This window comes from Rhincodon typus, chromosome 15 (assembly GCF_021869965.1).
Source record: "Rhincodon typus isolate 14 chromosome 15, sRhiTyp1.1, whole genome shotgun sequence".
Lineage (NCBI taxonomy): Eukaryota > Metazoa > Chordata > Chondrichthyes > Orectolobiformes > Rhincodontidae > Rhincodon > Rhincodon typus.
Window position 1 is genome coordinate 29,443,892 of NC_063346.1, and position 27,909 is coordinate 29,471,800.

Below are 27,909 nucleotides of genomic sequence, written 5' to 3' on the forward strand. Positions count from 1 at the left end.
TCCGCAAGTTCCCCTCCACCAGTCACACCATTCTCACTTGGAACTATAGTCACTATTCCGTTACTGTCGATGAATCAGAATCCAAGAACTCCCTCCCTATCTGCAAGTTGTAAAAAGTAGCTCATCACTACCCTCTCTGCTGCAATTTAGGATGGACAATATCTCACCAGCAATGCTATGTATCTCATAAACGAAGAAAAAGAATTTTTCATCATAAGATCATCTGTGGAATGCCTCCTTTCAAAGTTATAAAAATCCCAAGACAGAAGTAGGGGGCAGTGTGGTAACCTTTCTCTACTCTGTCCAGAGAAGATGACTTCCTCCTCCTCTGTGTTTTGACGACATGGAACTGGTGTCTAAGGTGTGCACTAAGGCATTTTACAGTGTGTTCGCTCTTAACGTATATTCTACTGTTCTAGCTCTTCGTTACCTGAAGCAGTTAGTTTTGTTGATTAGTGCAAAACGAAATGCCTTTACCCGCTGAGTAAATCCCCTGCGGCCGTAACAAACAAGATGAAAATGGAACGCGACACAAAAAAATGGGGAATTAATGTTTCACAATTTGTAAGCCTCTGTTGGGCGAGGTCAAGCCAACGGGTTTGGCGGCAGGAGTCCCTGGGATGAGCAGGCGCTACGACAGCAGGAAAATAGGAAGGTAGAACAAACACCTGAGTGGTGTTTGCAGTGCGGATAGAGCTTTCGTTTAACGCACGGCTCAATTTAAGTGCAGACTTACATCAGCGTCTTTGCTGACTAGGCTACGTTCAATAGGGAATTCTTTGTGAGATTTCAGGCTCTGTGGTTCGTTGGCACAATCCATCAACTGGACGAAGTAAGTTCTTTTCTCCCTACCCAGGAATCACACTCATTTTCTGCTGGGGCCATTGTTTGCAGGAGATGCGCTGACGTTTGGGGCAAGTTGTTTTTCTCAGCATCGAGTTTCTCCAAAGCGAGTTTCGGTCAGGTGTTGAGGTATCAGATTTCCAACCATTTGGTGCGGTCGTCATTCAACTGAAAACTATCAGAGTTCGCTGGAGAAGGTTCACACGAACTCGTCTCCCCTCTCCGGAAAACATTTTTGGGAAAAATTTTCTACTTGGACAGGAGTTTGAGTCCGATTTGGCACATGTAAGCAAAGCATAGCAATAACTTGTTTTGATTATTTTCTTCCAAGATATAGATAGAAATTCACAACTTTCTGCTTTTTGGTAGTTATAATAATCATTGCTTGGTAACGGGGAAAAAGTCGTTAAGGTTACAATTGATTTGACATTAATTAAGAGACCCATTGAGCGACCTCGTCACCTTAAATAGTAACGTCTGTAGTTAAATCTCAGTTTAATATTGGAAATGCACGGATTTCTAACACTTTATCCTGAAGGGAAAAAAAACCTGCTAACGCAAACCTTCAATCTGTAAAACATATGAGAAATAATCAAAGGCTGCAAAACATTCGAATTCCCCATCCGTAAGAGGTAGGAGCATAAGTCGGCCATTCAGCCCATTGAGTCTTGCCCACCATTGATCTTTTTTTTTCCTTTTTCCCATTACCTTGAATCCCTAACTGATTAAGAATCTGTCTATCTCAGCCTTGAATATATCTTACCACCCAGCCTCTACAGTTCTATGAAGTAAGGAATTCCAAAGATTCATTTACCCTCTTGAGAGAAGTAATTCCTCATCTCGGTCCAGACTGGGTGACCCCTTACTCTTACAATATGGCCGCTGATCACAGGCTCTTCCACAAGGGGAACAATCTTGCAGTGTCCACCCTTTCAAGCCCCCTAAGAATCTTATATGTTTCAAAAGGTCACCTCTCATTCTTCTAACCTCTTGAGTACAAGTCCAAACTATTCAGCCACTCCTCATTAGAAAATAGCTTCAGACCCAGGAACAACTTAGTGACCCTTCTCTGGACTGCCTCCATATCTTTCCTCAGATAAGAGGACCAAAATTGTTCACAATATTCTAAGTGTAGTCTAACTAGTGCATTGCATATTTTTAGCAAGACTTCCCTATCATACTGAATTCTTTTTGAAATAAAGGTCAGCAGTTCATTTGCATTCCCCAATACCTGCCGAACTTGTTTGCTAGCTTAAGAGATAACACAGTGTGGAGCTGGAGGAACCCAGCAGGTCCCGACCCGAAACATCAGCTTTCCTGCTCCTCTGACGCTGCCTGGCCTGCTTTGTTCCTCCAGCTCCACACTGTGTTATCTCTGACTCCAGCAAGAGCAGTTCTTACTATCTCCTTGTTTGCTAGCTTTTTGTGCTTAGTGCATGAGGACCCCTGAATCCTTTGGTGCTGTAACTTTCTGTAATCTCTTCATTTAAAAAAATTGTCAGCACTTCTATTCTTCCTGCCAAAGTGCATAACCTCACGTTTTTCCACCTTATACTCCATCTGCCAAGTTTTTGCCCACCATGCACTTAACATGTATATATTGTTCCATAGATTTTTTTGTGCCATTTTCACCTCTTTCTTTCTCTTCTATTTTTGTCATCTGCAAATTTGGCTATAGTACATTCATTTTCATCATCTAAGTCATTAACATATATTGTAAATGGCTGTGACCCCAGCACTTTATTCCAAGTCTGTTTTCTGTTTGTTAGTTAATCTTCTATCCATGCAAATATACAATCCTCAACATCATGGGCCCTTATCTTATTAAATATGCCTTGCATGTGGAGCCTTCTCACATGCCTTTTGTAAATCCAAATAATACATCTACTTTATCTATTCTGCTTCTTTTTTTCTCACAGAATTGTAATAAATTTGTAAGTCATGATATCCCCTTCATGATGGCACACTGACTCAGCTTCATTATATTATGTATATTGAAATGCTGTGGTATTGCATCCTTTATTATAGACCCAATCATTTTTCTTCAATGACAGATGTTAAGCCAACGGCCCATTAATTGCCTAATCATTTTTGTTTCCTTCCCTTTTTTGGATAATGGTGTTACATTGGCAGCCTACTAATCCTCTGGGGCTTTTCCAAAATCCAAGGATTCTTGGAAAATTGCTATCAGTACATCCACTACCTCTGCAAGTACTTTCTTTTATATTCTAGGATGCAACCCGTCCGTTCCAGGAATACATTGATTTTTAGTCTCCTTAGTTTCCTTAATACTTTTCTTTCCCCTAGTGACAGTTATTGTATGGATTTCTTCTCTCCCTTTTACCCCTTGATCATTTAAAGTTTTGGATGTTTTCTACTGTGAAGACTGGGCAAAATATTTACTCAATTCCTCTGCCATTTCCTGGTTCCCCATTATGATTTCTGCAGCCTTGTTCTCCAGGGGGCTTATGTTCACTCTGGCCTTTCTCTTCCTTTTTACATATTTAAAAAATTCACTGGCCGTCTTGAGGTTACTTTTTACCCACATAGTTTATCTTCTCACACTTTTTTTTGTTGGTTTTTAAAATATTTCAAATCCTCTGGATTACCATGAATCTTTGCCACATGGTATGCTTTTTCTTTCAATTTGATGCTATCTTTAACTTACTTGGTTAACTATGGTCTGCTTATCCCTTTTCCTCATGGTATATTTTTGCTGTGAGTCATGAACTGTTTACTTAAATGTCTTTCATAGTTCCTCAACCATTTTTTCTGCTATTTTATCTTGACCACTTCAGCTAACTCTGCCGTCTTTGCAAATATCCTGTTATCTAGGTTTAGTACAGTTGTTTCTGATCCAAGTTTCTCCGTCTCAAACCAAATGCTAAATTCTACCATGGTCATTGTCTTCTCGGAGATTGTGTACTCTGAGATCATTTATTAAACCTGCCTCTTTACATTTAACTACATCTGAAATAGCTCGATCCCTGGTTGCATCAACAACATACTGTTCCAGAAAAATAGACTCTGTGAATCCCAGCAGATTATGGATGTTCCACTGTTTAAGGCTGAGGTAGACATATCTTTGGGGTCTGAGGGAATCCAGGGATATGGGGAGCAACAGAAAACTGGAGTAGAGGCCAAGAATCAGCCATAATCATATTGAATGACAGGGATGTTTGAGGGGGTTGTTTGGTGTACTTCAACCGCTATTTCTTATGTAACAATTGAATGTATTCTGAGCTGCCTATGATGCTTTCAGTATGCTTTTTCTTATGTGCTTGTTAAATAATATTGCAGACTTCATGAGAGCATCAACTGTGGCTCAGTTGGTAGCATTGTCTCACCTCTGAGACAGAAAGTTGTATGTTGAAATCCCAACCTAGAGACTTGAGCACAAAAATCTAAGCTGCCATTACTTCTGTACAAGTGAACATGATGGGGTCCTTCATTATTGGCGGAGCTATCTTTCAGATGAGATGCTAATCAATGATACAAAAACACCCTTGGGTGGAAGATCCAATGTCACAATTTCAAAGACCAGAAAAGTTATCCCTGGGCAATATTTACACCTTGATCAATGTTTCAAGAACAGATGCTCATCATCATCGCTTTGATGTTGAACCTTGTGTGAAACTGATTGTTATTGCTTCCTACATTACAGTAATGATGATATTTCCAAAGTACTGCGTTGCCCAAATAGTGTTTTAATTGATCTACAGTCATGAAAGATGTTATTTGAATGAAAGTCCTTTTTTTAATGGTCTAGAAATCAATCATACTCAATTTGAGAGACAACAGAAATCTGTACTAGGACCATGGAAAGTTGATATATTGAATTCATCTGGTTATTACTGACAAAATAGGGGTGCCAGTCATGGAGGAGCAATAGGGTTGAAAACCCACCAGGATTGCCCTGGAATCTCCAGGATTTGTTTAGTCTCCTGCATGGTGTTATGAATAATACAGGAGAAAAGTCACATGGACATCAGAAATAAGTATTTCAATTTCTTTGAACATTTACAGTTATTAAAATATTACAGTTGGAAAAAAGCTTCTACTGGATAATGTAGTTGGCGGCCAGAGGTAATGTAATTAAATATACAAATCTGTCCAACGAGAAATGGCAATAACAGTGAGCAATTGGGGAGCTTAGCAATTTTGCTAATTGTGCCTTTCTGCTGGCAGCTTCCCGTGGTTCCTTTAAAGGACTACTTTTTTAGGCTTGTTCTAAAGATTTTCTGCTCTCTGTAATAAACAAATTTCCAAGGGAGCACAAATGGGCATTAAGCTCCCTTTTTGCCTAGCTCCCTAAGCAGTTGGTTTTAGCAATATGATGAGTACCACATTTCCAATGATGAATGGTGTGCACACTGCTCATGATATTAAAACTTTAGGTGTCCATTTTACACATGTTAAACTGGCACAATGCAATCTAAGTTTTGGGACGGTATATGTGAAATGGATCTCTACACAACCAATGCAGTTTCATTTCCTTTGTATCCATCAGATAAGTAGGTGACACAGTTTCTGTGCATTTCTGTGGTAGTCTTGTCTCCAGGCTACTGTTGTTAGGGCTGTATGTTTATAATTGAAATTGGCAAGAACATTTCAATTGAAATCTTTGAGCATGCTGAGTGAATGATCAGCTATTGGTAGAAGTATTTGAGAGTTGCCAAAAAATCCCCATGTCAGATTGTTTCCTATCCCACTCCACATAGAGCTTCAGATTAATCTTTCATCAATAGTGTTGGGTAAACTGTTACAAGTGATACAATTGAGGATATTCCTGGGCAACCATGTAAATAGTACAGATGGGAATAACTTAGTTTGAACTTTTCAGAGCCTAAAACCTCATTATAGACTTGTTCGTTGTTAACATAATTAGTAACTAGCTTTAAGGATTTAACCAGATTTTCAGTTTTATTTTCTTTTTAAATATATTTTCAGGTATTTTGCATCAACCTGACCTCCGTGTGATTTTCATTGCCATTATATTAATTTCTGCGACTCTGTACAAATATTCAAGAATCATCAGTTTCCCACCTGATTACAGTTCCCTCAATATTAATGTGGCAAATGCTGGAAAAGGTATGCTTGTGACTCAATTTTTTTTTAAACAAATCACAGAATACTTGATATAGCTGAAAAAAAGATGGCCCAACCACCAACAAGCTCCCTGGAAAATAGGGCTGAGAAAAATTTAACAAGAGGTGAGAGAAGTCATCCCAACAAAGAGCACCATCGTAATCGACATCACTACAATGAGCGCTCCTGTCCTCGCAGGGATCAGGATGGTGACAACAGACATCACCGAGAAAGGGATTACTCTAAACAAAATAGGGATCGAGAGAGAGAGAGGAGGAAGGAACGATCAGAAGAGAAAAGTTCTCATGCTAGAGGCGGCTACGGTAATGAGCATCGTACAAGAGAGAACCGAAACAGGAAAGAGAGGGACTACTACAAAAGGGAGAATCAAGACCATCATCACAACCAAGAAAGAAAACAACATAATTTTCAAACTCACGAAAACTATGAAAAACATAGTAATCAACAGCGTTACGGAAATGAAAAAGAAGTTTCTTTGCCATCTGATGAGAAAGCTTCCTACAGACATAACAAGTAAGAGAAAAATAACGCGTAATGAAAAGAATTGTTCTATATGCATTCAGGAAAGTATGCATTTCATAATGTGGAACACTAAAAAATGGAGTTGGTACTGTTTTGGCTTTGTACACAATACACAGGGTCCCTGTATGAGTAGCTGTACAGAGTTCAGGATTGCTGTGGTCAATTGTAGCTTTTCTTCCACTGCCTCTCAAACAGTACAACCCAAGATCTTTAGACCTTTCTGATCTAGGTGGCTCAGAAAAATGATCTTGTCTGTTCAGGGTTCAGCTCTATTTCTTAAATGTGTGCAGAAAAATGCAAGTGAAACTTGAGGTTAAAATGCCTCTTAATTGATAAAGGGCAATATCCTATTAGGATGGCTAAAATCCACTGAATTAGATCAGTCTGAAGCTAACTTAGGGTCAGCATTAAATTATTCCTGCAACTGGCATGGTTGGGAAACTTAACATCATGCTAGGAAGAAATTGTTCTGAACTTGTGTTAGATTGTTAGAACTGAGTGGCAGTCCCTACTATAAAAGTGAGATGTAAAGTACGCTTTTTAAAGGGATCTGATTCTATTTAATTAAATGGAAAGTTTTTAATATCAAGGACAAAATAAGTTCTAGAAGTCTTAAACCAATTCATATCAAAATATAAATATAGCCAGACCTTACAGCCATAGTTTATACAGTAAATGAGATACTGTTGGTTATGAGAAAAAAATTCTTGGGTTACATATAGCAAAAACTTTATTCCACTTTTTTAACAGTTATACTGAAACTCCACCACCAGAATATGTAATAGCTGAAGATAAAAGATCGGAGATGTATTACTACAAGCCAGAAGATTCAGGAGGCATCCTAAATTGTCACAGTTGTCGTTACCTTTGCACAAATCGAGGTAAGGCGGCAAGATCAGATTTAACATCAGGAATGCTAATCATTTTTACGTAAGCAAAGTGCTGCGGATGCTGATAACCTGAAATAAAAACTGAAAATGCGGGAAATACTCTGCAGGTCAGGCAGCATTTGTGGAGAAAAACCACATTAATGTTTCAAACTGATGACCCTTCATTAGAAGGTTTGTAGACTGCATCTGCCTCAGCACCTGTCAGTCCTGACACTGGTATTATATGGGGGTCCCAAGCCCACACGGGTATTGGGACCAAAGATACAGCTGGCCAGCTGCCCAATTAGGGCAAATGAGCTGGCTCTTTCCACTGCTGGCCAAGTTAGAGGACCAACAACCTGATAACCTCAGCAGCATCACTGTGAGAGTTGGCAGCTACTCAGGGTACAAGAAGAATGAGACCCTTGATCCACAGGATCCCATGTCCAAGAAGGTCCCAGTGGTCAGAGGGGTTACCCTTCAAATAGTAGTATCAAGCCTATGAGGGTGGCCTTTGCTGCTGGAAAGCTCTCCTTTGGCAATGGAGCCTCCAGCTCTGACGCCTCCCTCCTGTGTTGCCCCACTCCCTTAAAACAAAGGCAACGTGCAGTAGCAGCTCCCCAGTTTGCAGGGAGCCTCTCTGCCACCAGAAAATGCAAGTGATCCTGGGAAATGGCTGTCCATTGGCCATTAATTGTATAAATTAGCTGCTGCCAATGTATTGAGCAATTGTCTTCAACTATAGATTGTGTGAAGTTTCTAGAGCAACCTAGCCACTAATTTGTTCTTCTATTTCTTGAGAACAATATTTACCTGTTATTCAACATAATCCAAGTAAGAATCTTCAAATTATTGACAAAGTTATAGCTTTTTGATTATTGAGGATTCGGTGGTTTACTGAATTTTTGTGGTTTGCTTACTATGCACAATCTACTGGCTGGCTCAAATGCTCACAGAGTCATACTGCGCAGAAACAGACCCTTCAGTCCAACTTGTCCATGCCAACTAAGTTTCCAGAACTAAACTCATCCCACTTGCCTGCATTTGTCCCATATCCCTCTAAACCTTTCCTATTCATGTTCCTATCTAAATGCCTTTTAAATGTTGTAACTAACTGTACCTGCATCTACCGATCCCTCTGGCATATCATTTCACACGTGAACCATCCTCTGTGTGAAAAAGTTGCCCCTCAGGTCCTTTTTTAAATCTTTCTCTTCTCACCTAAAAATATACCTTTAGTTTTGGACTCCCCCATTCTAGGGAAAAGACCTTTGCTATTCACTTTATTAATGCCCCTCATGATTTTATATTGAGAGCACTCCTCAACCTCATATGCTCCAATTAAAAAAGTCACAGCTTATCCTTATAACTCAATCCCTCCAGTCCCAGAAACATCCTGGTACATCTTTTCTGAACCCTCTCCAATTTAATAATATCTTTCCTAAAGCAGGGCGACCAGAACTGTACTCAGTACTACAAAAGTGGCTTCACCAATGTCCTGTACAACCTCAACATGATGTCCCAACTCCTATACTCAATGTTCAAAGCAATGAAGGCAAGCGTGCTAAACGCCTTCTTAACTACCCTGTCTACCTAAATGCAATTTTCAAAGAACTATGTACCTGAACCCCGAAGTCTCTCTGTTCGACAACACTACCTAGGGCCTTACCATTAACTGTATAAGTTCTGCCCTTGTTTGTTTTACCAAAATGCAATACTTTGCATTTATCCAAATTAAACTCCATCTGCTACTCCTCAGCCCAGTGGCTCAATTGATCACGATCCCTTTGTGATCTTAGGTAACCTTCTTCACTGTCCACTATGCCACAATTTTGGTGTCATCCACAAACTTTCTAACCATGCCTCCTAAATTCTCATCCAAATCATTTATATAAATGACAAACAAAAGTGGACCCTGCACCGATCCTTGTGGAATACCGCTGGTCACAGGTGTCTAGTCCAAAAACAAAGCTCCATCACTACCCTCTGTTGCCATCAAGCCAATTTTGCACCCAGTTGACAAGATCTCCCTGAATCCCATGTGATCTAACTTTACTAATTAGTCTACCCATGTGGAACCGTGTCAAAGGCTTTACTAAAGTCCATGTGGACAATGTCTACCGCCCTGCCCTCAGTAACTATATTTTAAAAGTATAAAAGGTATAAAGGTATAAAAATCATTGTAAAGTACTTTCAATGTCACAAGAATGAATACATAAATGCACATTTTTGGCTAATACAGCTATCAGAAAAATATAGGATTTCATGTAAAATTTATGATCAAGTTGTCAAATTTTTAAAAGCTTTCTAAACAATATATTTATTGCAAAAGGATATAAAGCAGATTTAAATAGTTTATTGATTAAACAATGCAATCAGTACAGAGTCCATTTATTTCAAAAGAGAAAAAACAAAAATTATGTTGATACAGCATCTTTCATAATTTCAGGATGCCCCCAAAGTGCATGTGGTAACAAACTAAGTGTAATTACTGTTATAATGTGGGAAAATGATTTTAGGTGAAAATATGAACAGTAAAGCTAATTTTTAAAAATTGATATGACGCATTATTATTATACTTAATTTTTCTTTCTGCCTGTCCTTATTTTTGTGCTCATATAGTATGTGCAGCTGATCTTTTCTGTTTGTACTGTTTGGACCAGCCTGTAATGTCTTCCTTTCACTCAGAATGTACCAGAAATACTCAGTATCTTCTCTCTACAAATTAAACCTTCCCAGTTATGCATTTAGAGCTGTGTAATCAGTCGTTGTGGTCTTTGAAATGTTTTCAGTAAGACCCTTCTTAGACAGGGCCTTTTACATGGTTCTGACAGGAACAAACAGCCTGAAGAAAAGTCAAGCAAAAAGGGTTAATCTGAATTTTTGATCATGTTGATTGAAGAATGAAATGTTGCCCAGGATATCCTTAAAAATAAACTACCATTGATTTTCTTTAACAAAAAGACAAGTGATATATTTCTACCTGAATTTGGCCATTCATTTTTTGAACTACTTCAACAGGAAACATTTATAAGTAGATTTAAATGAAGCTGTCAAACAATACTGGAAAGGGATCAAGAAGTATATAGATTCTCAGTCTTACAAAATCTGTCAATATTTGCAATGGCAGGAGCACCACATTCAGAGAGAATGATAGAAAAGCTGTATTCTTAGTTCAAATTTTGTTGTGTATCATGACAAAAGTGAACTGAATCACAACTTCTCCCTTCAAGATTTGATATTATGATATTCATTTTGTGCTTCCACTATTATATGAGAGTCAATTTAAAAGGAAGAGAGATTAAAACAAAACAAACTTGCTTTGGAATTGAATCTGAATCTGCTGAAATGGCAACCAATGTGAAATTGGAATGTATAGTATAGGAGTGATTTTGAACCACAGAGGTATGTGAAACTCACTCAGAGATAGTAAGAACTGCTGATGCTGGAGTCAGAGATAACACCGTGTGGAGCTGGAGGAGCACAGCTGACCAGGCAGCATCAGAGCAGCAGGAAATTTTTTTCTGAAGAAGGGTCCCGACTCGAAACGATGCTATCTGACCTGCTGTCCTCATCCAGCTCCATACTGTGTTATCTATGGTATGTGAAACTCAGTCTCTTTTTAGTTGCTGCATTATGAAAGAACAGATTGGGGCTAGACAGAAGGCAGCATTTCTGGTTTAACTGGTTTTGTGCACTTGTTGTGTAACCCTCTAGGTTTGTAACAGGCACACTTGGCTATTGCTTTCTTCCTATTATGAAGAAACTAAAGTGAGGCACTACTGTGCAGAATGAATAGACTGTGACTCCAAAGAAGGACACACTGATTTGTGATACTGTGTTAATGATGTTCTTCTAACACCCACTTCATAGCACTTCAACCTTTGTAGAGGGAACAAAATTTGAAAATGTTGAAAACACTTGGCAGGTCAGACAGAAACTATCAAAAGAATAAACAAGTTGATGCTGTCTTGTGTTTTGGCAGGTAGCACTCCGCCTCTATGCGAACATATGAATTAGGAGCAAGAGAAGGCCATTTGGCCCCTTTCAGCCTGCTCCGCCATTTAATCAGGCCATGACCAATCTGTTTGTGGCCTCAGCTCTTCTTTCCTACCTACTGCCAACACCCTTTTGACTTGCTTGTTAGTCAAGAATCTATTTACCTGTACCATAAAAATACTCAATGACCACACCTTCACTGCTGTCTGGAAGAGTTCTAAAGACTCATGAGCTGAAGAGTCAAACATGTTCATTTTCTTTGTCTTAAATGGGAGGTGCCTTTATTTTTGAAGTTTGGTCCCCTAGTTCTAGGTGCTCCCACAAAGGGAAACCTTCTTTCAACATCTGTCCTGTGATGTCCCATCAGGATTTTGTTTTGCTAAGATCTCCTTTCATTTTTCTGAAATCCAATCAATATAGGCAAAGCCTGCCCAAACATTCTTTATAAGTTAATTCTACTGTCCCAGGAATCAGTTGAGTTCTTTGAACTACTTCAGTTGGGCCAAAGTTGTACACAGTATGGCAGATGTGGACTCGCCAATACTCTATGCAATTGTAGCAAACCATCCCTTTTATGTTCCATCCCTTGAAATAAATCACACCTTTGGTGGCTCCAACATTTTCTACTTTTGTTATGGATTTCCAGCATCTCTAATATTTTCACTTTCTCATCCTAAAATTAAAGGAAATTCATCTCTGGGCACTAATCTTTTGAATAGAAATAACCTATTTTCCAGTTTTAAGCGACAGTGTGAGGAAGGTACAAAATCAAAGGACACCAAAGGTATAAAAGTTAGAACGATTTTGTGCTGAATAAAATGAATGATGCTAAGGTATATTTTCTTAATCTCTCCTAAATCTTTTTTTTAGTCAAAGCTCCTTTCGTGTGTACACTGTTCTCCCAAATCCCTATCAAATCTTTAAAACAAAGCAAAAGGGAGGAAAAAAATGGGAATTGTAATGAGCTTTTGTCCAAAGTGACAACCAAAATACACATGCAAATGAACACAGAAATCATCCACTATTAGGATATGTATGGCCGAGTGAGAAATAAAGAATGTAGAATGGGACAGAGTTAAAGTCAGAGGTTCTGTGGAAGGATAAAGGAGACATGGGTAAGGTGGTGTCAGCACAGAACTCTGAGCTACCTCTGAATCCTATTCAAAGCCTATCAATCATAAAGACGTCCAGATCTGCACCTTACCTACCTCCAGCTATATCTCGTTACAGACTTCAATTGTGCCTTTTTCACCTCCACATGTATCTATTCTAATACTCCCATTGCTGGTTTTCAAACTCAATCTTCTGTTATAGTAGAGGAGACAGTGGACTGAGCTCAAAATGTATGTCGTCCTGGACTGAACATCCTTTTGGCTATAAGGGGCCATCTCTTCCACAACTGGCATAGATGAATAAAATTTCTTCCTTTTGCCAGGCTGTCACTTCCATCATCTTTCATTTTTTGACTTTTGCTTCCTCTGGCTGCTTGTCTCCAGGTACACCCATCAATAGTAAGGATTTCTCTCAGATCGACTTCAATCCCAGTCAATGTTTGCAGACAACCTTGCACTGTAGACATGGGCACCTTTTTAGTCTTGTGTCTATGGGAAAGTAGCTAGCATCTATTTCATGTGTGTGATCCAACCAACAGTGTTGCCATTGACTCGGGCAAATGCACTGGGGATCCCTACGTGCTGCTGCACTTTTGTATTAAGGACTTTAGTCTTCTAAAATGCCTGATATTCATCTGAGGCAGTGCGTATGTGGAAGATGTATATTAGGTCTGGAAGAATAGGTGAATATTGCAAGAGATCCTCCATTGTTTCAATTGGACACTTTTATTCTAGGGACAGCAGTTCTGTCAAACTGTCCACAGTTTATGTCTGCAGATGAGAGAATTGAGTGGTTACATCTTGGTGATTAGTTGTTAATAGTTGGATGTGTTTTGGTTGTTTTGTTGCAGGTCTCTGTCAGTTGGTGGAGGTGCTTCTGAATCTGTTAATTCTGATATGTGGGGCAATCTCCTACAGTGGCACTGGGGGCTACACAGATCTCTCCAGCCTGGGAAGTCTCTACTACTACACATTTGGATCAGCATATAGTGGATTCCAAGGAGCAGAGGCTGAAAAAGTAAACAAGTTGGATGTTGCATTTTACCAGCTAAAGCTGCCAACAGTCATTGCCATAATGGCATATAGTGGGGCTTTGTTGTCTTTTGCGTGCCTTATGCTAGTTTTAGGCCTGGCTCGGATACCTTGGCGATTTCCCTCCTTACTGATTATTGAATGTGTTCTGGATATAGTAATTGCGCTTGGCTACATACCTGCTATTTACTTTTATTTTCAACACTTGATTGACAGCTATAATTCAGAAGTGTGTAAAGAGAGGGAGGAAATGTACAAGAGTAAAGGCTATGATGGGTTTAACTGTAGTCTGCATGGTGCTGACATTGTTGGTGGTCTATGTGGCTGCCTTGCTATCATAATATATGTGCTCAATGCAGTCGCAGCAGTTCTGGCATTTCGAAAAGTTAGGAGACTAAAAGGTATGAAAGAAGAAGTCTATATCGAAACAACAATTGTTTAAGTTTTAATTCATCTCTACATATGTACAGTGCTCTAACAGAAATAAGGAATCATCTGTTTGCAATATTCAGTTTTATTTAATAGATGAAATTTAACATTCAATTTGGATTTGAATGTGACAAATGAATTTGTTACAATTTAAATTAGGGTATGGGAATGTCTTGTTGCAAAAGCAACTAGAAATCATCTTAAAAGAACAATGCAGTGTGGACTTTTTGGTGTTTCTTAACGTTTGTATTTTTGTAGGCTTTTTAATAGGGTCAAATAGCATCTGAATTTAATAACACATTACTCAGAAAAGAGCAAACTCTATAAATGTTATAGAATTCTTAAGGCCGCAGCATTCAAATATAGTTGTAAAATATTATAACAGATGCTTTAAGAGAAGAATATCTTCAGAGAGAGATCACAAAAGTCACTTAGCTCCTCATTTCTAATTTTGATCTATCTCACACTTGTGGCCAATACGCATTGAACACATAAATTAGTATGGTTGGATGTAGTCAGGAGTTCAATAGCAATGGTGCTTGTCTGTAGGCCTGTTGTTCGTTTTTACTTTTTATACCTGATTATGACTTGGTTAACTTATATTTTACATTTCTCGCTTGAGACAATTGACAGGCATTTTCCTCTCAGAAAACAGATTTGGATAAGTGACAGTCTGAAGAAGTATGTTGATTATTGCAGAATGATGTGTCCTACATTGAATTGCATGTCAAGTGAACATGCTTAAACACAATCTTGCAGGCTAAAGTTTTAAGAAATCACAAGTGAACAAAATCCAATAGTTTCCTATTAATGGTTAGTCAAATTTGAGCAGTTTTTCAGCTAAGAGTAATCCTGTTTACCTGTGCCATATACTCAGTTAACTGAACAAAAAACTAAGCATTCCTTTTTCTTTGTAAAAGGAACAAAATGTTTAAGTGGCTTAGTACATTATCCTGTTCAAGCCTGGAGTTTGGGCGTAATGATGGGATGAAAGACTCCTGTTGAACGTAAGAAAACAATGAAACAGCAATTTAAATGACGTCACTCTATTGGCATGAGCCGCAACACAAAAGTGATTGTGGTTGTGCGTTAAATCATGAGGCCAATAAGCTGTTTGATAACAATGGAAATATCATTTAGTGCAGTTTAGATTTAAAGATATTGTTGGGGCGTGAACAAATAGAAGCCACGAAAGGGTTAGTGGTGCTTTGATAGTCTGGGCTAGAAGATCTCTGGACTAGGAGAACCGGGTTCAGGTCCCATTTTGAGATACGGAATGTTATAACATGTTCAAACAAGTTGATTTTTAAAAACGACTATCTCCAAGTAGTTAATGGTAGACACTACAAAAATTAGTAGTGTTCCATTGCCCTCTTAATGCACTAGATTAACAAAAATTCAAAATGTTCGATAAAAATTTTAAGCATGATTAAAATTCTGAACAAATCTAAAATGAAGTGAAAAATATATTTTGTAATTATACTCACTACTCACCTTTTATAACTACTGAAGAATTGCATTATGAATTTTGGTATGCTTAATTTTTATATTTTTGAAGCTTTTATACATCATATATGTTAAACCATGTATTTCTGAACAGTCTTTATTTTGATCTGGTTGACTAATTCAAGACATTGCTTTTAATATTAATAAACTATACATAATGTAATATTTGCTTTAGTGCATGTTATTAAAGATGTTAGCAGAATGGAACTGAAGTACATGGAACTAATAGTGATATTGAGAACTAGCACAATTGTTGCGGCTTCAAAATGAATGCTAATAAAATGTTCTGAATTTAAAATCTTGCCTGGTTTTGTTAAATTTCAAGTTTTCACATGCAAAATATCTTTGGTATCATGACTAAAACTGAAACCAAGGGATTTGGTAATCCCTTTGAACAAAGCAAAAAGCTTTACAAGTGGCTTGGGATAATGTTCCCTAATTGTTTGTCCTTTTCCTGCTTTAAGACATGACTAGTCTTAGACTAGTATCTGTCTTCGTTTTGCAGTTCATTATAAAGAGGATCAAATGCAGTTTCAGATCTTTCCATTCAGGTCTTCTGGGTATTAAAGACTAGTAATCAACATGGTCATGTTGAATTGCTTTACTGAAATGAGCATTTTGTGATATGTGCTTTACCTGCTTCTTATTGAACAAGACAAACAAATCTGGATTTATTACAACAGAACTTTGTTCATCACTCCGGTACCATATGAACGCTGTCAGATTGGACACAGTCATAAATTTTGCAGGATCTTTTACAATTTCACTTGAAGGAGGAGTATATTCATTTGAAAGTATCAATTTATAATTTTAAGTATTATGAAGAGAGATACAGTCTTGTCTGTGCCTCCATCAAATAAATGCTTGTTCCTAAATTTATTGTTGAGAACTGCCGGCTACAGGCAGCCTCGATGCAGACATTTTGTGTTCATAATTATCCTGTGATATTAATAGTTGGTTGTTAGAATGTCCCCCAATTGTGACACGAATGCAGTTTGACAATCCTGAGTGAAAAATCTACGCACAGCACTCGCTGTGATGTTACACAAAGCTATCCAGAAGTGTTGCATCAAGGCAACAAAATCTTATTGCAATAAAATTTTAGAGGGAATCGTATTCTGCCACAATTCTTTGACTCCTTTTGCCATTAAACATAAAATAATTTTCCACTTCAATTTGCATGGTTTTGTCAAAGCATAAAATTGTGACACATCTTCTACTTGGGTGAGAGAATGGGTTTGAGCCTTTGACTGCAAAATTTACATTATGACATGGTATAGCTCACTGGTGACCAAAAGGAAGTTTTCCTCCAAGATCTACAGAGGTGGGTTTAAACTGACACCAAATCATCTGCCACTTCTGACACATTTGAGAGATTGGAACTGAAAGATGCTCAATCGAAGTGGCACGCTTCTTTAGGATGATCATTTGAAGGCAACCTGAAAGCATGAATTTTTTTGTAGATTTTCCTGTCATAGATGGGAGAAGCTCAAAGTAGAATTATTCACTTTTGATCTGGGTCCTGAGGATCAGTTTAGATTTGAGAAGAATTTCCCCAGTTGCAAATTAATCTTGTTGCTAATTTGTCAAAAACTTTCTTAACTTTGAAATTGAACATGAAAACTAAATTCCTTTGGATTCTAACTCTATATATGTTTAATGCTGTCCTATCCTAGACTTTAAATTGGATACTGAACATTCAAACTGGTTCACTGTCTGCTCACATACGAATCCTCCTTCAAAATTCCTTTGATTTTTATACACTTTGATGAAGCACATACCAGGAAATGCAAATTATGGGAAGGTTGTTTGATTTTCTTATCCTACATTCGTCTGTGTTTCTCTTTTGGTTATTTTAGAGTTGTGTCGAAATTATTTTCTGGTTAGCAGCTTGGACTTTGTGTTGAAACAGTGCAAAGGCATGAGGAGAATGATCTACATAATTAAAGGTTTTGTAATAACAGTATCATATTTTCAAAGGTAACACAGATTAATCAAATACAAACATCTTACCTGACACTAGTTAATGCTAAATTGTTTCATTTAATCAGTGGCATCCAGCTGTGCATCCACTTGTATTTTAATGATGCCACTTTTTGCTGCCATTTACATGTTGGACAAATGTTTCATTTGGAATAAAGTTTTTGTAATACCTGATCTAACTTTACTTTCCTAAATGTACTTATTTCCCTTTTTTGGTCTTTCCTTCACAGAGTTGTTTAAAGTCAATCATTTTACAATAAGAATCTTGATTGCATCTGTTACGATCAGTGTGTCATAATCTCCACAGTGTAGAAGCAGGCCATTCAGCCCATCAAATCCACATCACCCCTCCAAAGAGCATCGACCCATACCACCCGATTCCCATGTCTAACCCGCCTAGCCTGCACATCCCTGGATGCTATGGGCAACTTAGCATAGCCAATCCACCTAACCTGCACAACTTTGGACTGTGGGAGGAGAACAGAGCACCTGGAGAAAACCGACACAGACACAGGGAGAACATGCAAACTCCACACAGTCACCTGAGGCTGGAATTGAACCTGGGTCCTTGGCACTGTGAGGTAGCAGTGCTGACCACTGAGCCACTATGCTGCCCTAGAATTGAACCCAGAATTTCTGGCCACATCATTACACCACAAGTTCCTTTTGGATTACATGTATTCTATATCCATCTATTAATTCCTCATTAATAACATCCTTACGTTTCAGTGAACCTTCCCTATATCGTACTTCCTTTCATTTTTACCCTTGGGGTCAAGCCTTATCATTTTACCACATTTTTTATGTCATGGTTTGACACTGTCAGGTTGCTCACTTTTCTAAATTATGTATCAATTTTGTTTGGTTGATTGTGAAGGGAATTCACGCATTTCTTTGGAATATTGTGAAAGCCACATGCAATCAAATGTTGGCTTCATAGACGAAAAGCAACTATCTGTTAGGTTTCCTCCTTTGTTTCTAATGCAGAGAGAACCATTAAATGTTCATGGCTTTTTAAATTTTATGTAAGTACTCAGTAAAGTAAAGGTAAAGTCACCACTCTTACTAGACCATAGGACTGCTCCCTCATTAGGGATAATTGGCTGGTGGTGGTTTAACCTGAGGGTCACCATGCCTCAAGTGAGGGGAGAGGTTGAGAAGGAGATTTTTTTTAAATCTCAGAAATATACTTTATTCATAAAAATATCTTTATTTTCATACGTAGTCACTAAAGTAGTTTAGTTCTGTACAGTAGCATATGAAGAAAGAAACAAACATTGGAGTTTGACACTATCCAGCAAACAAACCAAAGGCATTTCTTACTTGTACTTGATTAAAAAAATATGAGGCATGGAAGGGTCCGATAACAGAATGGACCCCTATTTAACTCTAGCAGAAAGACCTCAGACATTTGTTTTTCCCTCACTGTACCTTGATGGCAGCTGCCCCAAGCTTTAGTGCATCTCTCAGCACATAGTCCTAGACCTTTGAATGTGCCAGTCTGCAACACTCAGTTGAGGTCAACTCCTTGCTCCCGAAGATTAGCAAGTTTTGAACAGACCAAGGAGCGTCTTTCACTGAGTTGATGGTCTTCCAAGTGCAGTTGATGTTTGTCTCAGTGTGCATCCCGGGGAACAGATGGTAGAGCACGGAATCCTGCATCATGGAGCTACTTGGGATCCTCGACAAAAACCGCTGCCTCTTTCTCCAGACTTCCTTTGCAAAGGCACATTCCAGCAGGAGATGTGTGACAGTACCCACCATCCTCCAACCCCGCAGCCACTTTGAGGGCAATGTGTGGTGGCGCAGAATGTCCGTACGTACATGAAGGATCTCACAGGCAGTGCCCTTCTCACCACCAGCCAACCGATGTCTTTGCTACTTGTTGGAAGTTCTGGTGACAGGGCATTCTGCCAAATGACTTTGACAGTCTCCCCCTTTTTAACCTCAGTTGGTGCAGGAATTGAATCCACACTCTTGACATCATCTGCATTGCAAGCCAATTGTCCAGCTATCCAAACGCTCAAAATAGACAGCTCAAAATGTCAATTTTATTTTAGTAGATGTCAAGTAGCAGTTCAGCTGGGAAGATGTTACCTCCTGGGAAAGAAGAATTCAAATGTTGAGCCATTGTTGTCCGTACCTGAAGCTTGACTCACGTATAATGTCTTACCTGTTTAATATTAGTGGAGCAATCATCTCCAATTTGGCCAATGCTTGTATGTTCACTCGATGGAAGGTTACATGAAGTTCACTGATGATCAGAGTGCAGTCTTACCCATCCATCTAACATCAGTTCCATAGTTTGTTTTTTCTGTGACTGGCTGCCGGTCAGAATTAGGGTATATGGTCTTTCTGTGCTTTTTCTGGGCAAATGTTATTGCAGGTTTTGACAGCCTGACCACTTGTACCAGAACTTCTTGTAAGCACTGATATCCCTCCTTCAGTTTGCTATTTTTTTTATCATTTTTGTCCATCTATAAATCAGTTTTGAGATTAGACTCTTCCACAAAGAAGAAATCTATTTTTTTCTTGTTTTGACAAAACTGGCTGTGTAATATTTTACATAACATCTCCTAACAGTATAACATACAAACAGGAATAGGCTATTTGATCTCTCAAACCTCTTCTGCCATTCAGTGAGATCAAGGCTGACCTTTGTCCATATTCTTTAATACTTATGGTTAACAAAACTCTGTCTCAACTTGAAAATTAATAATTGGTCTAGCATCATTTGCTACTTGCAAAAGAGTTCCAAACACCCACCATCTTTTGCCAAAGTGTTTCCTAATTTCACTTCATCCATAATGAAAAAAATATTACTGAATTTTGGCACTGAAAAGAAACTATTGCCAGTTACCAAAACAAAGTAATCTAACAGATAAGCTACCACACTGGATGTACTCTTCTCTGGCCTTGAATAAATTGAGCTATGATGAGAAATTTGGGAGATTGATGTGAGAAGCCAAGATGCCATTTCCTCCAGATAAGGTGCCGTGTCAGTGCAGATTGAGGATGTCCTAGGATACTGTCACAGAATTATGCCAACTGCAGGAGTGGGACCTGTGACAGGAAGGATTGGGTGACCATCTTATCCCAGTGGCTGACAAGGTAACAGCTGCATTGCACTTTTAGGAGCCACTGGGGACCTGTGTGGGATCTCTGACTCATCTGCCCACAAATATATCAAGGGTGTTACTGATCCCATTTGTACCACGTCACACTGCATCATCTCATTTCCCCGTGGTGGGGTCAGTGCTGCAGCCTGGGCAGAAAGATGTGCTAATATAGCTAGCTACACCTGGATGCAGGGTGCTAAGACTGTACACATGTCACACTGAGAGGGCCATATCACAGCACAGCTCAGTTCAGTAATAGAAAGTGGTTCCATTCCATCAATGTGCAATGTCTGTGATCATTGGTCCCACTTTCTAGAAGTTTGTGCCCCATACCCTGGGAGCTGCCACGGTGCTTATAGCCATGGGAACCCTTGTGTGTTTGCTGTGCCTAACCAGATGTTTGACACGGATTTTTATTTGGAGACGAGTCTATCTACTGCGATCATAGTTGATGACTCTGATACACAACCCCCTGACTGAGGCGGAGAGCAGATACAATGCAGCCCATTCTTCAAACAATGGGGAGCAGACAAGAGGCCTTCTGAAACTGAGATTCAGAACCAGATCAGTCTGGAGGGAAAGGGGTTTGGGGGTGCGTGGGTGGCATGTCTTGAAGCATACTCCAGACAGTGTGTTGCTTAATTCTAGCATGTTGAGCTGTACACAACTGGAGCATGCAATGAGGGGATTTGATGGACACTGGAGAGTTGGGACAGTGAATCTTACGAGGTGGATGAGGACATAGAGCAGGAAGATCATCACCTTCTACATGATACAACGTGGAGTACCAAGTCAGGCAGGAATTAAAGGCCACTTGGTTCCAGTGGATGTGAGCTGGCTGCAGTGATCACTCATTGACTGTAGAATTCTTTGTGCTTGATATGAAAGCAGTTTGTTTCTGTCCCAAGAGGCAAATGCAGCTTCTTTGTTTATTTTCTGTTCACTTTTGGTGTTTGTAAATTAAATTTTTTGAGGCAACTAAACACTTCCTCGTATACAATTGTCCCACATTGAACAATGATAAAATCCAGGCCTACAGTGAGCATTGGGGAAACAAGAGCAGTAACTTAGAGAGGGTTATAAAATGGGATGTGGCTAAGAGCAACGAAGCTGTGTGGTCTGGTGCTTAAACATCTGTCAGAAAATGCCATTGAAACTGCAGAAAGTGTCAGCGCCACCTCTATGCTTTGGAAAGCATTTGTTTGTGACTGCTGTGCCATTGCAGTGACAGTGAAGGGCAACTCTGGATTGCCAATACTTCACTGGGCTTAAGGCTGGGGTTCCATGGCACCAAGATTGCCAGTATATCCTGGGATATCCCACAGTGGTGAATATTTCTGACCATAGAAAGTAGGGGAATGGGACTATTGTTGGACGAGAGGGGCGCTATAGGTGTGCAGTAGGTAAATAAGCAAGTCTGGAACGATATTGTAAAAAAATTCATTAGGCTTCATGGTTGAGAAACCTTCCATTAAACTTGAAAATTATACTTTGCTAAAATATGATAAGATTTTCCACCTAGTGCTTTTTTTTTGCCAGAAGGACATGCTAAAGAAATGCATATTTGTTCTCTGTTTTAATTCAACCATGGGATGTGAGCATTGCAGGCTAGGCCAACATTGATTTCCCATCCCTGACTGCCATGAAGAAGCTTGTCGTGAGCTGTTATGTTCTTTCTTGTGGGAGATGGTCATTGCTTGGCACCTGTGTGGCACAATTTTATTTACTTCAAAATTAACATTGAGCTGGTCTAGAGCTAATAATATCTTTATTGAAGGCAAGATCCTGTTTTCTTAAAATAAACATTAAGATATTTTAACCTGGCCTTCCAGATGCACACTGCTCCCATCTTTGAAATTATTCCATGGAGAATCTGAGACTGCCACACATTGAGTTCATGTAATGAGTATTTTCACCACAAGCACTGCAGTTGTTCAAGAAGACCACACACCTTGTCAACAATAACCGAAGATGGGGCAATATTTGTTAATCTTTCTAGTGATGTTCCCTAGCCCAAGAGTATATTTTTAAAAATAGATACGTTTGCCCAGAGCATTGTTTATGAGTATTACGCAGTGGGAAAATTGGTGGCTAATTCTGAGTCATGGGTGAACAATGTCTATTTCAAATGATTGTATTGGCCATTAATCTGAGGTTGCTCTGGTCTGTTGGTGGTCCCAACAGTATTTAATTTTAGCAACAATGTTACAGGAATTGCAATTTATGCCAGTAGCAGAGAAAAACTGAAATAATTTGTAAAGTTATTTCCAAATTTTAACACTCTTCCTAGATCCAGGAAGTTAATGAATGAACCACTTCCCAAATCAAACACCCCAGGGAATGTATAGCACAGCTAGATGTAGAATGAAGTTACCACTACTCTGCCTGTCACCTCTAACTAAACTTTATAACAATATGAAATGTTTCATTTTAATTCAAGTGAGATCGTCAAACAATGTAGGCCAATGCCCATTAGGAACTCACTTCTGTCCAGCAACACCTTGAAAGTCAAATTCTCATCCTTGCATTTGAAACCTCCATAGTCTCAGCCCTCCTTATCTTGGCAATCTCTTTGAGCCCTACAACCCTCTGCAATCTCTGCATTCTTCCAATTCTGCTCTCTTGTACCTTCAACTCGTCATGGTAGCTTTTCCATCAGACGTCTAAGCCCTTATCTGTAGAATTTCCTCTCTCATCCTCTCTACCTGACCATCACTTCTTCCTCCTTTAAAATGACGCTTTTGATGAAGCAATTGGTCACCTGAAGTTACGTGTCAAATTTTGTTTGTGAATGTTCTTATGAAACACATTGGTATCTTTTTCTATGTTGCAAGTTGCAGAAATATACAAAACAACCACAGGCTGATCCCGAGGGTCAGAAGAGACTTAAGAAGACTTGTATTCTTGAGCATTGAAAGGATATCCCATAGACGGATAAGAGACCAGGAAATCTAGGAAAGCCTAATTCAGCGTAGGAGGTCTTGTAGTTGAGTAGGTAATATACTGCCTATGAACTAGAGGTGCAGGGGTTGTTGGGGGCAGCAGTTGGGTGGATGACATCTATGGACCAGATTGGTGCCACAGTGTGGGTTCGATGTCCATTACAAACCTCCTTATCCTACCCATGGTGGAGCTTGTGGTATTGGGGGTTGGATCTGCTTTCAGGCTGAGAACTGAAGAAGAATCCTGAGTACTGTTTCAGGTTAAACCATAACTGGAGGACAATGAGGATACAGTCATGAAACACCTCTTCACACAAGAGGAGTGATTAAAAACTTGTTTAGTCTTCCTGAAAGGGAAGTAGAGTCAAAGTATGGTGCCATTTCAGAAGACACTACTAGGCACATTGCAACTTTCGTAGATCATTGGGCTGTAAGGTCGAACACCATCCTTTCCTTAGACTTATTTTTGTGTTCATACACATTTAGTAAAATTCTGTTTAATAGAAAAGACCGAATACCACAATTCATTGGTTACATTTTGCAGAATAAAGTTTCTATTTTCTATAAATAATGCTTCTAAAGAAACCTTGAATTGTTGTACTTTATGTATTGTTATAGCTCTCACGTATAATGAAAAGCTTGATACAAATTGCATGGGGAACAAATTATATAATATATAGCATAACAGGAGTATTATGTGGGCCCTGCTAGCCAAGATATTTGCAGCCATGGTTTTCATTGCCAGTTATAGTGTTAAAATTAGTTGGATAATATCTTTAATCTCACCACCTAATTAAATATTATGAAACACAACAGCTCCCACCCCAAATGCTGGAGATGTGAAATACAACTGAATGGTTTTTGTTGAATTTTAACTTTGTATTGATATTTTTAAGTGTTGCTCGATCATTTCACAAGTTGGACAAAATGTAAATTTATCAAGGTTCATTTGTGATCAGTTACACCCAAAGGAATCTCATAACAAATAAAGTTTACAGCAGTCAATGAAAGTGCAAGTTTCAAAAAAGATTTGGCACTCAGAAAGCTCTATTTCATTTCAATGATGTGTGCCAATAGCAAGAAAACAATGAAACAGGTGAGATGAGTCAAATAAGTAGGAGGTCTATAAAGGATATGATCAGAATTCAGACGACACCAGGTTATAATCCAACAGGTTTATTTGAAATCACAAGCTGTTGGAGCATTGCCGCTTCATCAGGGGAAGTGTGGACTTTACTGACACATAGGCAAACCAATCTGATTCAAGTAAACAGAGCCCCCACACAAGGTCATGTAGGCAAAATTTTAAAAAACAAATCACCTAAAAAACAAATCCACTGGTGGGTTCCCAGATAAAAGGAGTGTAGGAAATAAAAGTTGAAAGATAATTAATGACAACATACCCAATTGATCACTTACACTTGATTCCTTTCTTGTCAGGTATAGTTCAGATGCTGGAGATCGTGTTAAATATGCTGGTGTTGGTGTGTGTAGTGGCATCATACATTATTCTCGCAGGATATAGCAGTAATGGTGGACTGGCAACAAGCTTCTTCAGTATCAACAGTGATTATTCTCCATTTGAAGGGGAGCAACTCAAACAAGTACAAGAGCTTGATCGACAGTTTATTTTAATGCGAGCACCTGAACTCTACACTGGCATTGGAGTAACTATCGCTATGTTTGCCATCACTATGGGTATCATGGTTAAGAATGCTCAACATTTACATAAAATATCCCTGAAGTGGTTGATTTTTGAAGTCATTTTCAATGTGTTGGCATCCTTGGGTTACACAACAGCCATTGGTCTTTACTTGTATTTTGTCCTCCAGGTTAATAGCACAGAAGTTTGTAAGGAGAGGGAACTTCTTTACACAAGGTATGGCCTCAACTGGATGAACTGTGATTTAGCTGGTTCTGATGCAGCAGCAGCCTGCTTTGGAATACTCCTCATCATATCATATTGTGCCAGTGCAATACTGACAATACAACTTTATCAAAAGATGGGTCATTTGAACAGAAATAAGTAAGGTTCTTAAGACAATTTATTCTATTCATAAATCTTTTAAGAAGTTTCAGAGAGAATCTTAAATAAAGGGACAGCATGGTGTGGTGTTAATCTAGAGCAGGAGGTTGGTTGATGGAGTAGGGTGGTGGTGTGAGTGAGGGTGTAGTGTGGGTAAGGGTATGGTGTGGGCGAGGGTGTGGTGTGGGACGGAAGAGAAAACTAACAAGGGCTAACATAAGACAACAATGTGTTTCCTTAAAAGAATGTCTAGAAATTTTTGGATGAGGGGGGATTTTAAACGTGTAAACATGGGTAATCTGATACCTTCAGTATTGTACAAACATAAGATCATTATTTTAGCATTCTTAAAACTAATATTAAAGTAGAGAGTTTTTACTGAGATCTAAATGGACACTATGAAATCAGCAAAGCATGTTTGCTTCAGCAAAAACGACCAGAATTTAGGTTACAGAACATATGAAGTAGGAGTGGAAGTAAATCACATCACCCTTGAGCCTGCTTTGTTATTCAATATAATTGTGACTAAGCTTCACCCTCAGCTCCACTTTCTTGCCTTCTCCCCATATCCCTTGAATCCCTGAGGCATCCATAAATCTCTTTTTTAATAAACTTGATGGGACATCTGGATTAGGCAATGCCAAGGCTTCACAGTTTTGAGTGAACAGTATCCCCTCTTCTCAGTCCTTAATGATGAACCCCATATCCTGAGACTGTGACCCCAGATCTTTAGATTCAATGGCCAGAGAAATCAACTTCTCAGAGTCTACCATGTTGAATCCCTTCTGAATCTTGTATATTTCAATGACGTCACCTTTCATTCTTCTAAACTCTGGAGTATAGGCCCAATTTACTCAGCCCCTGATTATTGGACAATCCCCTCGTCTCCAGGGCCAGTCTAATGATCCTTCCCTGTGTCATTGACAACGCACATTTATCCTTCTTTATGCATGGAGAATGGAATTGGCTATACTACTTCAGTTCTGACTTCACCAAAATCCTGCACAACCGCAGCAAAAGGTCCATTTTCTTAGGCTCCAGTCCCCTCCCAATGAAGGTCAATGTGATATTTGCCTTCCTAATTGCTTGATGTACTTACACACTAACATTACAGTTGTTTTACATATCAACAATTAAACATTTCACACTTGAAAAGCATTTTGCTCCACCGTTCTTAGTATCAAAATGAATAACTTCATACTTCTTCACATTATACTTCACCTTATTGCTCTCAAATTTATTCTGTCTACAGTTCCTTGCAGCCTGTTTGTGTCCTCTTCACAATTACATTTGCATCCTCCTGAGTATAATCAGTAAACATAGTTTCATTACCTTAGGTCTTTTCATCTAAGCCAATATCTTGAATCATCATCCAAATGGTGAAGTTGTCCAAAAGAACCAAATTTATCTTATCTGTAGGATTCAGCGGAAATTTGCCCTCATGCCTGCAGCAGGGCTCCAGCAACGAACTTACATTTGATGCCTGCTGGTGAGGTGTATCCTCAATAAAGCTATATCTTATTAACATGACTAGAAGTCATCACAGCCCTTGAGCTGAAGCAGTCACTGTTCAGATTGATGCTTTATAATGAGTTTAAACGGTTTTGAACTTTTTGTATATATTTTAATTTAATAAATATTTGAATACTTTTGATCACTTTTATGTATTTCTATACACCTTTAAATACTTTTGAAAAATGTAAAATCCTTGCAAAACTTTTAATAATTGCTGATAGAAAAAACTTGGGCTACTAGTGAGCTGCAGAGTCAAGCTGATAAGAAGACATGGCCACAGGTACGCGGCACTGTATGTCTGTATATAATTTGGATTATTATTGGAGAATAAACTGAACATCAATTATATAATGACTATTTTTACCCAGAGGGATTTGTACTAGAGATAACTATTACAGGCTCATTACACAATAGTTTTACTCCTGCTTGATTCCATAATGTATTGTTTCAGGAAACTGACATAAAAATAATCGACACACTCATCTTCCAGATTACCTTTGCCAATCTGATTTGTCCGGCCCGAATAAAGATTAAATTTCCCATGATTATTACTATTACTTTGGTTACAAGCTCCATTTGTTTCTTGCTTAATGTTTTACTAAAAGAACCCTTTTGAGTTTTTCCATGATTTGCTGAAGGATCTCAATTGCAGACACCAGTACATATTTTTGCAGGTGGATAATCTCTGTGTGATCAATATTGGGCTTGATGTAGTTTGGAGTTAAGCATATCTTTCTCTCTGAATAACTTTTTATCACCTTCTGGCAACTGTTACATCTCTTCAGTTTCTCCAACTAGCCGACCATCTGCCCCTTGCAACAGTGTCACTCTCTTCCACTCTTTCTTTAAAGAGCAAATTTAGATCAAGGACTTCATTTCAAGGCTAATCATTATCATTCTTCC

At 38.8% G+C, this 27,909-nt stretch overlaps 1 protein-coding gene across 7 annotated transcripts; it reads left to right on the plus strand.

The window, feature by feature from the left end:
- Positions 1-205: 205 nt before the first annotated feature.
- On the plus strand, positions 206-25,610 carry LOC109911729 (MARVEL domain-containing protein 3-like). 7 transcript variants are annotated; one of them, XM_048606106.1, is made up of 4 exons: positions 206-361; positions 5,794-6,465; positions 7,225-7,355; positions 24,906-25,610. In XM_048606106.1, exons 2-4 carry the CDS (start codon positions 5,999-6,001, stop codon positions 25,493-25,495), a joined length of 1,188 nt encoding a protein of 395 aa, XP_048462063.1. In that variant the 5' UTR covers positions 206-361; positions 5,794-5,998; the 3' UTR covers positions 25,496-25,610. The 7 variants fall into 7 exon arrangements, with proteins under 7 accessions (XP_048462063.1, XP_048462061.1, XP_048462057.1 ...); XM_048606104.1 differs by lacking the exon at positions 24,906-25,610 and adding an exon at positions 13,306-15,719 and having other exon boundaries at positions 219-361; positions 5,974-6,465; XM_048606100.1 differs by lacking the exon at positions 24,906-25,610 and adding an exon at positions 13,306-15,719 and having other exon boundaries at positions 220-361.
- The last annotated feature ends 2,299 nt before the right edge of the window (positions 25,611-27,909 follow it).